The following is a 14,532-nucleotide window of genomic DNA, read 5'->3' as shown; positions in this document are numbered from 1 at the left end:
TGCAGGGAGCCCGATGCAGGACTCGATCCCGGGTCTCCAGGATCAGACCCTGGGCCAAAGGCAGGCGCCAAACAGCTGAGCCACCGGGGCTACCCTCATAATCCTCATCTTAATCACATCCTGCATTCCTTCTCAGCCCCCTGGCCCCCCTCTCTTGCTCTTTCATGTGCACCTGGACAGACCTCAACTTAGCTGGCATCCACTTCTCCCCAGCTCTGCTGCACCTGCACCCACCCAGGACCTGAGCGTGGAGGAAAACTCACCACCTTGCAAACTGACCTGGCTTTGAGTGGTGACCCCTGACCTCAGGGGCCCCTCACTGCTGCCCAGCAGCACTACCACACTCCCAAGCTCATCCCTTTGCCCCAGGCCCTAGGTGACTCTTGCACATTTTCTCCCTTTCAGTCATACCTCCATCACCGGCTACCCCATCTGCCTCCGTCTCAGAGCTCCTAGCTCACGGAGGGAAGAAATGAAAGCGAACAGAACCCCTGGAACTCATAGCGCCCCATCCACGCCACCTGCTCACATGTGTTCCTGTTGACTCTGCCTACACTTTGGCTGGTCTGGAAGAACTGTCCCAGATCCTCCCAGTGGCCAGCCCTCACCCCCTCCAACGTTAAACCCAGCCTCTCACCCACTCAAGGATTTCCTGCCCGGTTCTCTCCTTCTCCCTGGAGGATGTCCTCCGGTGGATCGCTCCCATCAGCACATGTGCAGGATTATTTTTCCCAACTTAAAGAGCAACTCTGCCACCCACCCACCACCTCCACCTCAACCCCCTCCTACGCCACCCCCACCCCCTGCAACCTCATGTCTTCCATCAAACCCACTTCTCTGCTTCACTTTAAGCCAACCCCTGAAAGAGTTGTGCTGGCTCACATCTACAATTCTCTGTTCCCACCCCCTTGTTCTCTGTTGACCCCCCCCCTTCACTCAGCATTCCCCTTCTTTGGAAACTGGTCTCAAGGCCATCATGACCTCTGCTTTGCCAGATCCAGTGGTCAAATCCAGTCCTCACCTTCTCTGACCCATCTGCAGCATTTGACAAAGCCCTTCCTCCCCCGTGAAGCCTGATTGCTATTTGCCTCCCTCTCTCTGCCCATTCCATTCCTACCACTCTAGTTGCTGGGCTGTCTCCCACTCAGCTTCCCAACCTCCAATCTCCAAGGGCCCAACCCCCAGCCCTTGGGTCTCTGCCCGTCTCTATCTACACTCACTCTTCTGATATCTCCCAGTGCCGTGGCTTTAAATACATCTCTGTGCTGGTGATGCCCAATTATAGTTCTCTAGCCAGGGCTGCCTCACTGAATCCAGCTTCCTCACCTCCCCCCTATCTCCACCTGAATGTCTAAAAGGTGTTCCTAAATTAACATGTTCCAAGGGCACCTCGGTCAGTCAGTGGTTGAGTGTCTGCCTTTGGCTCAGGTTGTGATCCTAGGGTCCTGGAATCGAGTCCCACATTGGGCTCCCTGCAGGGAGCCTGCTTTTCTCCCTCTGCCTATGTCTCTGCCTCCCTCTGTGTCTCTCATGAATAAATAAATAAAATCTTTTTTAAAAAATTAACTTACTGCAGCCCAAACTCCTGATCTTCACCCCAAAACTTGCTTCTTCCCTATCTCCGTAAAAGGCTTCCAGATGTTCTGGCTAAAAACTCAGGCTCATTGTTGGCTCTAAGCTTTTTTCCTATCTCATATCAAATCCATCAGGAGATATGGTTAGTTCTGTGAGAATCCGGCCACTCTTCATTATCTTCCCTGCTTCCATTCTTGTCCAACTCACCATCCTCTGCTTGCGCCACTCTTGCCTCCCGATGGTCTAAACTCACCCAATAGTTAGAGTAGGCCAGTCACAATGGCAGTCACACCCTGTCCTTGGCTCCTCATTTCATACAGTAAAGCAATGTCCCACTGTGGCTATAAGGCCCTACAGGTCTGTGCTTTCTCCTGCCTGGCTGGCCACATCCACTAGTGCACTGTCACTTGCTTCTTTCTGATCCACTGACTGGCCTCCCTGCTCTCCCTTGAACACCCAGGCCAACCCCTGCCTCAGTGTTTGCATTACTCTTGCCTGGAACATTCATTCCTGAATTTCTGCAGGGCTGGCTCCCCAGGTCTGTATGCACACTTTTTGTTCTTCCAAAACTTTGGGTATCATTGGAGTTTCAAGCTTGCTATTAAGCTAGGAGAAAGAGGAGCATTTAGAAAAGTATTTTGCTGGTGGCCCTGGTTAGTCCAGCTACCACCCTATCCAGGTCCTGCTCACAGTGAGCTGAGCTGGTGTAAGCACTAAGCAAGTAGGTAGGGCTTCCGGATCTGCATATGGAGTCTACATGTAATGTAATAAAAGTGAGAAATTTAAAAATACCAGCACATGGAGAGAGATGAATTTAATACTGGGAGAAAATGGCAGGATTGGCTTGGGATTGTTACTTTTCATTATTAGCTCTTCTGTATAATTTAAATACTTGAATACCATGTGATAAAAATAAATGTAAATAATTAGGGGCACCTGGGTGGCTCAGGTAAACATCCAACTCTTGATTTCAGTTCAGGTCATGATCTCAGGGTCCTGAGGTCAAGCCCTGCACTGGGCTCTGCACTTGGCATGGAACCTGCTTAAGAATCTCCCTCTCTTTCCTCTCCCTCTGCCCCTCCCTCTGCTCTCTTAAATAAATAAATAAATAAATAAATAAATAAATAAATAAATAAATCTTTTGAAATAAATAAATATAGAAATGTACATTATTGCCTACAGATCTAGATCTGATTATAGCAGGGATGTGGGGTAGAGCCTGGGTATAAGACATGCAGATTGAATGAGCAGAAGAAATTCCCCCCAAAATGTCAACAACCAACAGCATAGTCACTGCCAGGTCTTGTGTTCACCAACTACTTTTCAGGTTAGCATCTCTGCTACCCTCATTTCTTAGACCAAATCTGAAGGGATATCATGCCAATGTAATGAAACGATGCTCATTAAGCCCCACAGAATATATCCTTCCTACATCACAAATTACAAGCTAATAGAAATGGCTCAGATATTTTGGTACAGCCAATACAAAATGGAGGAAAAAAAAGGATATTAAATATATCTCATTAAAAATTATAATATACCAAATCGTTTCAGGATTTCTTTTACACTTGATCTTAGCCAAAAGGCCAAGAAGCGATTTTGGATTTCTTTTTAAATGTTTTATGTCCCATTCCCTCCAAAACCTCATGAGAATATAAATGGTTTTTTGGTGAAAGCCAAGATGAGACTATACACTCTTTTTTAAATTCCATTCTCGTCCTGAGAGTAATTAAAATAAGTAAACTGTCTAGCTTAATGTATAGAGTTGTCAAATCCCTATGTTGTACACCTGGAACTAATATAACATAGTATGTCAGCTGTACTTCAAAAAAGAAAGGGAAAAAAATATCAAGTCAGATAAACTGTCTTTGTCTTTATACTTTATCACCCATGTAACTGAATAATCTTCCCCTTGAATCAATTTTAGTAGAACTTTAAATACAAGACACACATGCAAAACGATGCCATTAGCATTCCTCTAATTAAATCAGTAAATGTGCAAATAAAATACTCTTTCCTTAAGAAAGGAACCCACAGTCCTGGCCTGCATGGCAAAGAGCCTCACTGGATGAGAAATTCCTCACTCAGAGCATTACAGCGGCCATTCTATTTCTCCCACTCAGTGACTGAATTTCATTCAGACAGAGTGCTATTCCGTATTGCATCTCTGCTTACAACTTTTTAAAAAAGATTTTATATATTTATTTGAGAGACAGAGATAGAACATGAGCAGGACAAAGGGGGGATGTGCAAAGGCAGAGGGAGAAGCAGACTCCCCCTACTGAGCAGGGACTCTGATGCGGGCTGGATCCCAGGACCCGGGGATCATGACTTGAGCCAAAGGCTAACTCAACTGACTGAGCCACCCACGTGCCCATCTGCTTACAACGTTTCAGTTTTGATGCATGCTTCATGGAACAACTGCAGTCTTACAAAATGAAGTACCATGAAGTGAGGTCACAGAGCAAGATAGAGGGTTCTGCCTATTTTTGTAAAATTGAATTAACTAGATAATTGCTTTTTCTGATAAGGCATTCATTAGTTTTTCAATATACCAATTTCCCCACAGGAAACAGATCTTGAGAAACTTAAGGTTAAACTTCAAATAGTATTAGTAATCACAGGGTAAATCATAGTATGGAAACTCAGAAACACCTGCAAAAAAGGTAAATTTACTACATTCATTTTTTGCAGGTCCTGGGAAGCTAATCAGCTTGCTCCTTGAATACCCACATTCTTGCCTCCACCATCTTGACTTTCTCCTCACCTGCCCTGCCAATTTGATGGCTGTTTTTCTTATCTTGAGCTAGAAAAGCCTAACAAATCCCTAAGAAGTTGTCTGTCTTAGGGCAAGATACGACATGGCGCAAGCCCAATGGCATGAAGCCCAATTCAGGTCTGACCCGGTATACAGGAGACGTGTGAAGCTGTCCACGAAGCCATTTAGCACCACGATGAAAGATATACAGCCCAAGCCACAAAAACCACTCCACAGCAGCTGAGAGAACAGTTTGTGGACTCCGGGTCTCTGCAGATGCCACCTCCTCCAGGAACCCTCTGGGGGTCACATCAGCTACAGACACTTTCCTAAAAACCCTCAGGGCTCAGGTCCCCATTCAGCAAGTTGTCTCACCCTAGAGTAACCCCAGATGCTAGGAGTGGGGAGAAAGTTGGAGCAGAGCTGAGAGCCACTTTGAGCTCACAGAGCCCAGGGACCTTGTGTAATTTGTGCTACCATAGATCATTCAGACCCATCACCGCAGATGTTGCCAGTCCAAGGTTCCAATTCTTTTTTTTTTTTAAGATTTTATTTATTTATTCATAGAAACACAGAGAGAGAGAGGCAGAGACACAGGCAGAGGGAGAAGCAGGCTCCATGGAGAGAGCCTGACGTGGGACTTGATGCGGGGTCTCCAGGATCACGCCCTGGGCTGCAGGCGGCACTAAACCGCTGCACCACCAGGGCTGCCCGGTTCCAATTCTTAAATTCAAGATTCACATCATGTTGGATGACCTCAGATTAGTGCAAGTGAAAAGAACGTCCCAACCATCTGTGATTACAGCATTGTGCAGGGGGAAAGAGCTTGGCCAAATTCTCCACTTACCAGCTGTGTCAACTCGGGCAAGTCACTTAGATCCCAACTTCCTTGTGTTCAATTTGGGGATAATGATAACCACCTGGAACAGCTGTGACGCTTTTACAGTAACAGCCTAATTATCAAGCATGATCAGAATAGGTATTGGTTGGATCCAAATAGTTCATTAAAATAGAGAACCAAGAATAGAGAGACACTCATACCTTACACATTTTGTTTTTAACTTAAAGCATAGAAAAATATCAACATTTGCCAACTTGGGATAGGGTCATAGACCTCCTCCAAGAATGGGTCTGCCAATCATAATCCCATTCTGCCTTTCTTTTATAAACTACATTCTTCGCACATCACCCAAGAGCTCCGGCTTTGGTTCCTTCATAGAGAATAAAAAGTACAGACACACAAAGCTTCCGGAAAGCGCAACCTCTCCAGCTTGTCATACTTTTTCGGACTTGTGCGGTGCTGAGTCAATTGGGTGGCTCACGGTTATCCTAAAGGTAGTTTTTCCCAAGCACTCAACTTCATGTCATATACATATAGCTCTCTTTTACACATATTTCATGAGTTTACACAAGAGTAGTCAACATACATCATCTCAATCCAAGTCAAAATGGTATCAGTACAGTGAGTCTTAGCCAGCATTCAGCCCAGTAGGTGAGAGTGGAAATGCATGACACAAAGTGGCCTTCAGCTGCCCCGGGGCAGTCGTCACATGACCTGCCCAGGTGTGGAGACCATCAGACAGCCTAGGGAGGCCAGCTGAGCAGTCCCCCACAAAGTGTACTGTAGGGTTTACTGTGCCATCGCTGTCTCTCCTGTGCCTAGTACCGTGCCTGGAATATATGTGGGCCCATACAACCCGGGGGTTAGTGTTATAGGAATCAAACATTTGCTCTGGGCAACAGTGTGATGGCTCTGCAGTCCAGTGAGCAAGTGTCACCAAGAAATCCCAGAAGAAAGGCATCCCCCTCACAACATGACTGCGGCCTGCCTGGTCCTGATTCGCTAAAGAAGCCACAGGCAAGTACAGAAAACACATACTTTTCCAATGCGCTTTTCTCGAGCCTTTCTTTCTCCTTCTTCTGCCAAGCTTTGTGCTTCTTGACACGCGTTTCCCACAAGGCTCTGACGACAGAAATGTCAAACACGACCACTTTGTGTCCCATTTTGGGAGCATGAAATTACCTATTCAAGAAACGTACATATGTCAGCTTTACACACAAACAGAAGAAAATCATTTTCAGCATGAACTTTATTATTTTTAAGGTTTTATTTATTTATTTTAGAGAAGAAGAGTGAGCCAGCAGTGGTGGGGTGGAGAGCATAGGGAGAGGGAGAGGGATATATATCGTGGAGCCCCACACGGGACTAGATCCCACAACTCTGAGATCACGACCTGGGATCATCACCTGAGCTAAAAGCAAGAGTCAGACATCCTATCAACTGAGCCACCCAGGCACCCCGGTTTTAGCATAAATTTTAAGATGACACATGAATGGGGGCACCTGGGTGACTCAGTGGTTGAGCATCTGCCTTGGGTTCAGGTTGTGATCCTGGGGTCCTGGGATCAAGTCCCACATCAGGCTCCCTTCAGGGAGCCTCCTTCTTCCTCTGTCCCTGTCTCTGCCTCACTCTGTGTCTCTCATGAATAAATAAATAAAATCTTAAAAAAAGAAAGAAAGAAAACATGAATGAACCTATTGTCTTAAGTAATGATAGAATACCCTGTTACTTCCAGGATGCCAGTTTGCTAACATTCTTAAAGCCTGATAGTACTCTGGGTAAGTCAAGTCCAACACCCACCCTGTGGCATCTCCTCTAGAAAGTCACACTTGTGTCGCTGCCTCTCTGCCAAATTGTGGGTTCCCAAAGCCCCCTGGGCCCTCCCCAAGCCTCATGGTTCCACATTCTACTGAATTCTCAGGCATCTAATCTTCCCAATAGGCTGTAACATACTCAAGGGTAAGATTGTGAGTCAACCAGAACGTACACACACACACACATACACACATACACATTCTCCTGGTGACCTCAGGCTACACACCAGCCACCATTACGTGACAAAACCAATCCTTGCACCTCGCCGTGAGCATTTCTCACTGGGGACTGACCATACAACACAGCATGGGGATGGGTCCTGTGAGGTTCCCCTCCAACATGAAACCTCACAAGCTGCTGATCTCTGCTTATGTGGACTTCCAAGTGCAAGGAAAGTCAAAGTCAGGTACATCTTGGCCCTTCACGGGAGTGAGACTCAGCACAGTGCCTGGCACACAGTGGGTCCTCCATAAATATTTGTGGAAAGAATATATGAAAACTGAGTAAAAGGTTTGCATCCTGATTATTCCACTCTCAGACTGCTCAATGAGCTCTCTCTCTCTCTCTCTCGTTTTTATGTTCCCATTTTGTTTTTACTATTTGCTCTAAGTGATTCATTTGCTCACTGCAAAAAAAAAAAATTATCAGGACTTAAAAGTACATTTTAATGTCCATTCCACTAACCTACACTGATCTCTCTTATCTAAAAATAACTTCCTAGTTATCATTTTAAATTTCCCCTACTTAACAGCATTGAAATCTGGCTCCATCCATTTCCTGATTCATGTGCACACGCACGCACACACATACACACACAACATGTCAGTTGGCAAATAGTAGGGTTGTTGAATATTCTCTTCTCTGGTTCCAGACGTTTCTAAATGGCAGTCAGTGGGGATACAAAACCAAATATTTAATCTTCTGACTCAGCTGTGCACTCTCCATGAATGGCTTGCCAGTCTGAGTGGAAGAGTGGAAGAGCCAGCTTATGTTTGTGCAGGGGAATGCTGGAGAGCCATAATTTTCATCTAAAGAGCTGAAAATGCTGGCCCCAATTTACTTCTGTCTTTCCTTTAACTTCTGACATGTGAGACTGTCTTTTGTCTCTCTTAAAACTCTTTTACCTAAAGGATATTTCTAACAAAGGTGCAAGTGGTACACCTTTTCTGTGGACTGTGTTTTCCATTCCCTAGAGTAAATACACTGGAGGATCCTATGATAACTCTGTGTCTAACCTTTTCAGGAACTGCTGGACTGTTCCCCCAAAGCAGCTGCATCATTTTACTGCCCCAGCAGCCATGCATGAGGGTCTCCGTGTGTCTACATCCTCTCCACACTCGTTCTTCCATCGTGGCCATCCGGCTAGTTGAGCAGTGGTCTCTAGTGGTTTTCATTTGCATTTCCCTGACAGCTAATGATGTTGATTGAACATATTTTTATGTGCTTATTGACCATTTTAATGCCTTCTTGGTAGAAATATCTATTCAGATCCTTTGCCAAATTTTAAACTGGGCCATTTGTCTTTTTATTGTTGACTTGTAACAGTCTTTATATATTCTAAACACAGGTCTTTCATCAGATACAGGATTTGAAAAATTTTCTTGATTTCACCCTTTTACCTTTATTCTAAGTATATGGCTATATTTGATGTGAGATTTTGTAGACAGGCCCCCCCCCTTTTTTTAGTAGACTCCACACCCAGTACAGGGCTTGAACTTACAACCCTGAGATCAATAGTCACATGCTCCACTGACTGATCGAGCCAGGCCCCCCTGAAGACAGAATCTTGTTGAATTATCTATTTCCCACATTCCAACAGTGTCTTTTAATTGTTGTGTTTGAGTAACTTACATTTGTATAATTATTGATTCTTTGCCTTTAGGTCTGAATTCATTTATTATCCATTTTCTGCTTGACCCTTCCTTTTTTTTTCCCCCTCTTTACACTTTCCAGCCTTCCTTTGTGTTTATCTGAACATTTCTTTGTGTTTCTCTGTGTAATCTTTTCTTCTTCATGGTGGCCCTAGGGAGGATAAGCTCCCAGCTTCACTTCTCACAGTCCATCAGAGACACTATTTACCACTTGAAGAGAGGCATGGAAATCTTACTACCACTGAGGTCTCCCACTGGGCTCTCATCTTGGTGCTGCCGTACTCTCCCATGCACTGAATCTGTCACTGTTCTATTTTTGGCTTCCAATCATGAAATTTATTTTAAAGAACTCACGAGGAGGGCACTAGCCTGTCACCTCTGCCCTGATATGTACCACATCTGTGGCTCCTCCCTCATTCCTGGTGGCTACCTCTGGTAGCACCTCTCTTCTGCCTAAACAACTTCCCTTAACCGTCCCCTGGGACAGACGACATCTACTGCCAGATGCTCTGTTCTCCTTCATCTGAATATCTTCTTTTCACCTTCATTCCGGAAGAGTACTTTCGCTGGATAGAGAATCCCGAGATAATTCTTTTCACTCAGCACTTTTCACTCAACACCATGCCTGTTTTCTTCTGGCCGGCATGGTTTCCCATAAGAAGTGTGCAGTTGTTGCAACCATAAGTCTTGTCAAGGTGACACATCATGGTTCACTCATGACTTTTCGAGACTTTTTCCTCATCTTTGGTTTTCCTCAGTTTAATTATGATGAATCTGGGCATGGATTTCTTGGGATTTATCCTCTGTGGGATTTGCCTGGCTCCTCTGGTCAGAAGGTTTTATCTTTTGCCAAATTTGGGGATTTTCAGCCATTCTTTCTCTAGCTATTTCTTCTGCACTGCCCTCTTCCTCCCCTCCTTCTGGGAATCAGACAAGACAAATATTAGCCCTTTCAATAACGTTTCATAGATTCTTGAGGCTGTCCAGTTTTTTTAGAAGTCTCTTTTCCTCTCTGTTTTCAGATTGATAATATCCAGCAAACCATCTTCAGATGTCCCACCTGGATGACTCAGGTGTTGAGCATCTGCCTTTGGCTCAGGTCATGATTCCAGGGTCTTGGGATCAAGTCCTGCATTGGGCTCCCTGCAGGGAACCTACTTCTCCCTCTGCCTATATCTCTGCCTCTCTCTGTGTGTCTCATGAATAAATTTTTTAAAATATATTTTTTTTAAAGTCCCATCTCTCCCCTATATTAACTCTATTATGTTTATGAGTCTATCCAGGGAGTGTTTTATTTCAATAATTGTCTATTTTACTTCTAAAATTTCCATTTGGTTCTTTATACTTTCTATTTCTTTGCTGATATTTTCCATCTTTCCATTCATGCCCAACAGTAGAGGGAAAGTACCCCAGAAAGGAAAAACTTGGAAGGACTTCAGACCTTGTTTTAGAAGTTGTGCTTCTGCCCAGCAGATAGCAGGGAAGTCCTCTGGTTTGGGCAAGCTGGTCTGGCTGGGGTGGAAGACAACCTAACCAGCCACCAGTGGTGTGGACATGCAGTAGGGGATCCAGAGCACAGGGGCTCCAAGATGTCTGCTTTCTAGACGGAGAGAACTGCAGAAAGGTTCTTGCTAGCCAGGGCAGTCAGGGTGCAAGGCACCACGTTCTGGGCCTGGGGCTGCGGCAGGCTCCAGGAGATGTGCCCCCAGCTGGCCCCCTCCTGCCCACACTGGAAAAGGCAGGAAACCTCCTCCTACCACACCATCCCTCCAGGGCCTTCCCCTGAGAAACTCTAACATGGTGTTCACTTTAAAGGACAAATACTTAAAGGAACAATGCTGTGTGTCACACAGTACATACGCCGAAGTCTACTTCCAGAAGCAAGCTGAGAGGCAATAAATTGATGACTGACACAGTAGGTGATGAATGTGGATCAGTTCAGACTCACATTCCCTCCCCCCCACCTTCTGGGGCTGGAATTTCCTTCCTCCTCTGAGGGTTCCGTGCAGTTCAGCTGCCCAAGTGCGCCCCCCCCCCAGTGGCCATCTTGGATGGAGGCCATGGTCCACCCTGGCCTTCAGTTCTAACAGCAGAAGGCATGCTGGTTAGGGCCGGCTGCACAGCTGCAGCTCAGGAAGGAGCCCAGGAGCTCTAAACAACCTTATGGTTGTTCTCTGAGCTCTTTCCTCTTCTTGCTTGCCTCGATTCTTCTAGATTCCTGGGGCTCCCTTTTACAGTCCTCTGGCCAGAGACCTATGGTTTCAGTCCATCTGCTTTGCTGTGCACCTGCTTTGGGGCGCCAAGTAGCAGGTGCTCCTGGAGAGGGAAAAAGCAATGAGAGTTTTCTCCACCTTCTGGGGCCTGCAATTCCTGTGATCCAAAAGGAAAGACCTCTTTCTCAAAATATTGGGGACTGAGGCCCTCCACTATCAACCTCACCCCACGCCCCGGCCCCTTCCTGCGATCACAGAATCCTTTGTGCGCTGAGGCATGACAGAATGAAGAAAAGAAAAACAAGGATTTGAATCCATTCTCTGAGCATTAGGGGGGTCCCCTTTTCCACTCCTGCAGCAACATTAGGTACCCTTGTGCCCAATTCTGACTTCCAGGCTGCCTTGAGTCCAGGCTGCATAACACTGGAGGGGAAAATGGGAAACATACCACAGGCTCTCTGTACTCGGAATTCTGATATCTTTCCCCTCCTCTCTTGCAACCAGTTACTTTTCAGAGTCTTGATATTCCTGCTCTGTGTATTCCTTTTGAGTTTGAGAACTGCATTTAATAGGAGAAACATGGTGGAGGATGCCTAACGCTGTCTCACCCAGAACCAGAAACCACTGCATTTAATTTGTCTTTTACCACTTTCCTTACTCTGTCATTTTGAGCTCAGGAGCACCTAAGCTGCAAAGGTCTTAAGGTTTTGGCTTTTGACAAAAAAAAAATTAAATTAAATAAGATAAAATAAAATAAAATTGCATCAAAGCATGCCAAGCACAGCCTGAAAACAAGAGAGTACAGTCCCCAGCCTGTAATGGAGAAAAATGAGAAAGAGAGAATCAGGCAGACTTAAACTCTTTGAGGCGATCTCTACACATAATCCAAGTCTACACATAGAAGCAAAGCAAAAAGCCAAAGTAAAGTGAGCTTTCCCAGCAGCGTGGACAGCCCAGCCAGCCAAGGGTACTTAAAACTGGAAGGATTGCTCTATGTTCAGGGTGTGTGTGCTCTAGATCAACCAGCATGGTTCAGCCTTTGTTGAGTGACTGTCATTTTCTTAGAGCAACAAATTCTTGTGGAGTAGCCAGATCTGTCCATTAACTGTCTGTGCATTAAACAAACACACACACACAAACACACACAGACCATTGCTCATTAGTTTCTATGCATTCATTTGGAAATGTAATTCAAGTTTGCATCTTAGAGGAATGGTGTCTTCTGGATGCTTTGGGTTTTATTTTTAAATACCTGCAAATCAATATTAGTGTCAGTGTTTTGGTGGGAAATAGCATATCCTATCTGCCATCTAACCATGTTCCCCATTTCCCCTGTATCTTGCAAAGCAGAGAAGGAAGTTCTTTTCTTCAATTAAAAGGGTTTAAAAAAAAAGAGAGAGGGGGTTTTGAATGGGCTGGAATTTAAATCAAGATCTTGCCCATGAGATGTTCGGTTTGCAAATGTGTATAACAAAACTTAGAGGCTTTAAGAACAGTGAGAGATGACCACGTTTGCTAGAGATCTGCATATACTGTCCAGAAATCCTGGGAAGCTAAGAAATAACCAATCCTGGGATCCCTGGATGGCTCAGTAGTTTAGTGCTTGCCTTTGGCCCAGGGCATGGTCCTGGAGTCCCCAGATCGAGTCCCACATCAGGCTCCCTGCATGGAGCCTGCTTCTCTCTCTGCCTATGTCTCTGCCTCCCTCTGTGTGTGTCTTTCATGAATAAATAAATAAAATCTTTAAAAAATAAATAAATAGGGGATCCCTGGGTGGCTCAGCGGTTCAGCGCCTGCCTTTGGCCCAGGGTGTGATCCTGAAGACCGGGGATCGAGTCCCACATCAGGCTCCCTGCGTGGACCTGCTTCTCCCTCTGCCTGTGTCTCTGCCTCTCTCTCTCTCTCTCTCTCTCTCTCTCTCTCTCTCTCTCCCCCATCATGAATAAATAAATAAAATCCTTTTTTAAAAAATAATAAATAAATAAATAAATAAATAAATAAATAAATAAATAACCAGTCCATGAATGCCAGGGCCAGCTCAGCCCCTGGTGTCCTGTACAGGACAGTGCTGAATCTAGGCCTCCCGAGACAACTGGGCAGGTTCAGGATCAACCCTGGAGACAGTAGCTCTATGGGTGGGTGTCAGATCACAGAAGTGGTTTTATAATAGGAGCCAATGAGTCATTCTAGAACAGCAGGAGACTCTCCATCCAGAAGCAGAGAGGAGGGAGACGTCTGGGATGCAGAGAGGAGGGAAGCAAGGAGAAAGGAAATGTCAGGGACACATGCAAGTGCCAGTCACTCAGCAGGTTGGGGAAAGAGAGATGGTCCCCTGACAAATTTACAAAGCTAATCTCTTCTTTGTAGCATGAGCTCCAGCCAACACAACCTTTCAGGCAAATACGTAAAATGTAATTTCCTAAGCATTAGGTTTCTCCAGAACTATAGAAATAGCACCATGATATACTATACCAAAGCAGTAAAGAGAAAAAAAAAATCACCTCTACAGGATGCAGTGTGAGAGAACATCAATTCAAATGAAGCAATAACCTCCAAGAGAAAACACAACATCCAAGTATACAAGTACACTCTCCTGAGGCACCATAAAAAATGCAGAGCGTCAGCCTGAGCCCTCAATGGATTTTACAGCAAAGGTTCATGGATCCAAGGGGACATCAGATTCCAATTGCCTGCTGGAGATCTGGCTTTATGGTTACAGCAGAATCACAAGAACACAGATCCCTACATTTGGGCTGCATGGTCTCAGCCACAGAGCATCTTCCAGAGAAGAAGACACAAGGGACTAGAGGAGAGGACAGGATGACAATGACATCACTTATGGCGATAGAGAGGACACTGGGGCAGAGTGCCATTGGCTCATTTTTCTCCAGCGCTTGGTGTTCTGGGTCCTGAGTGAACGCATCACAATCAGAGACTCTCAAAAGTTGGATTCATAGTGGAAAGGAAAATTTCTCCCGGAAAAACCTTCTGCTTTACTGCAGGGGTCAGCAAACATTTTCAGTAAAAGAGCAAGATAGTAAATATTGTAGGCTTCACAGGCCAACTGACAAAATGGAAGATATTACGTAGGTACTTACATAACAAAAGAGAAAGCTCTTGGCCTGCTCCTCCCTGCTGACTTGCCCTGGGCCTGCCAGAGCCATGAGCATGCTCCCATGCTTCGTGCTCAGTTGCCACTTGCTAGAGACATTCTCAGGACAAGAGCGACTGGCTCAAGAGGGAAAGGCCTGGCAGGCCAGCACACAGAGGGACTGGGAATGGGGACCTGCTGTAGTCAGTTTCACTCTCTATCCCAGTAACACCCAGATGCTGGTGGTTCCTTCTGTCCTCCTGTCAGCTCAAGGTGGGTAGCTGGCTAGTGGCTATGTGGACTTGCTAAATCACCAACTCCTGAGCAGAGATTCCACTGCTTGGTGCCTGGGCATTGTCAACAGCAGA

The 14,532-nt window shown here is 45.5% G+C and overlaps 1 protein-coding gene across 5 annotated transcripts in view; it reads right to left on the bottom strand.

Moving 5' to 3' along the window:
* Window positions 1-14,532, bottom strand: part of LRRC2 (leucine rich repeat containing 2) — a 37,614-nt gene that overhangs the window by 18,861 nt on the left and 4,221 nt on the right. For 4 of the 5 annotated variants that reach the window (XM_072786494.1, XM_072786497.1, XM_072786495.1 and 1 more), the window contains one exon: window positions 6,213-6,356. In XM_072786494.1, the coding sequence (XP_072642595.1) occupies window positions 6,213-6,337 (125 nt within the window). In that variant the 5' untranslated portion in view covers window positions 6,338-6,356. Of the gene's footprint in view, window positions 1-6,212; window positions 6,357-11,020; window positions 11,177-14,532 lie in introns of all 5 variants that reach the window. The other variant, XM_072786496.1, reaches the window with a different exon arrangement.

Source organism: Canis lupus, chromosome 19 (assembly GCF_048164855.1).
Source record: "Canis lupus baileyi chromosome 19, mCanLup2.hap1, whole genome shotgun sequence".
Classification (NCBI taxonomy): domain Eukaryota; kingdom Metazoa; phylum Chordata; class Mammalia; order Carnivora; family Canidae; genus Canis; species Canis lupus.
Note: the sequence above shows the minus strand (reverse complement) of the source record. Positions and strands in the feature narration are given on the sequence as shown.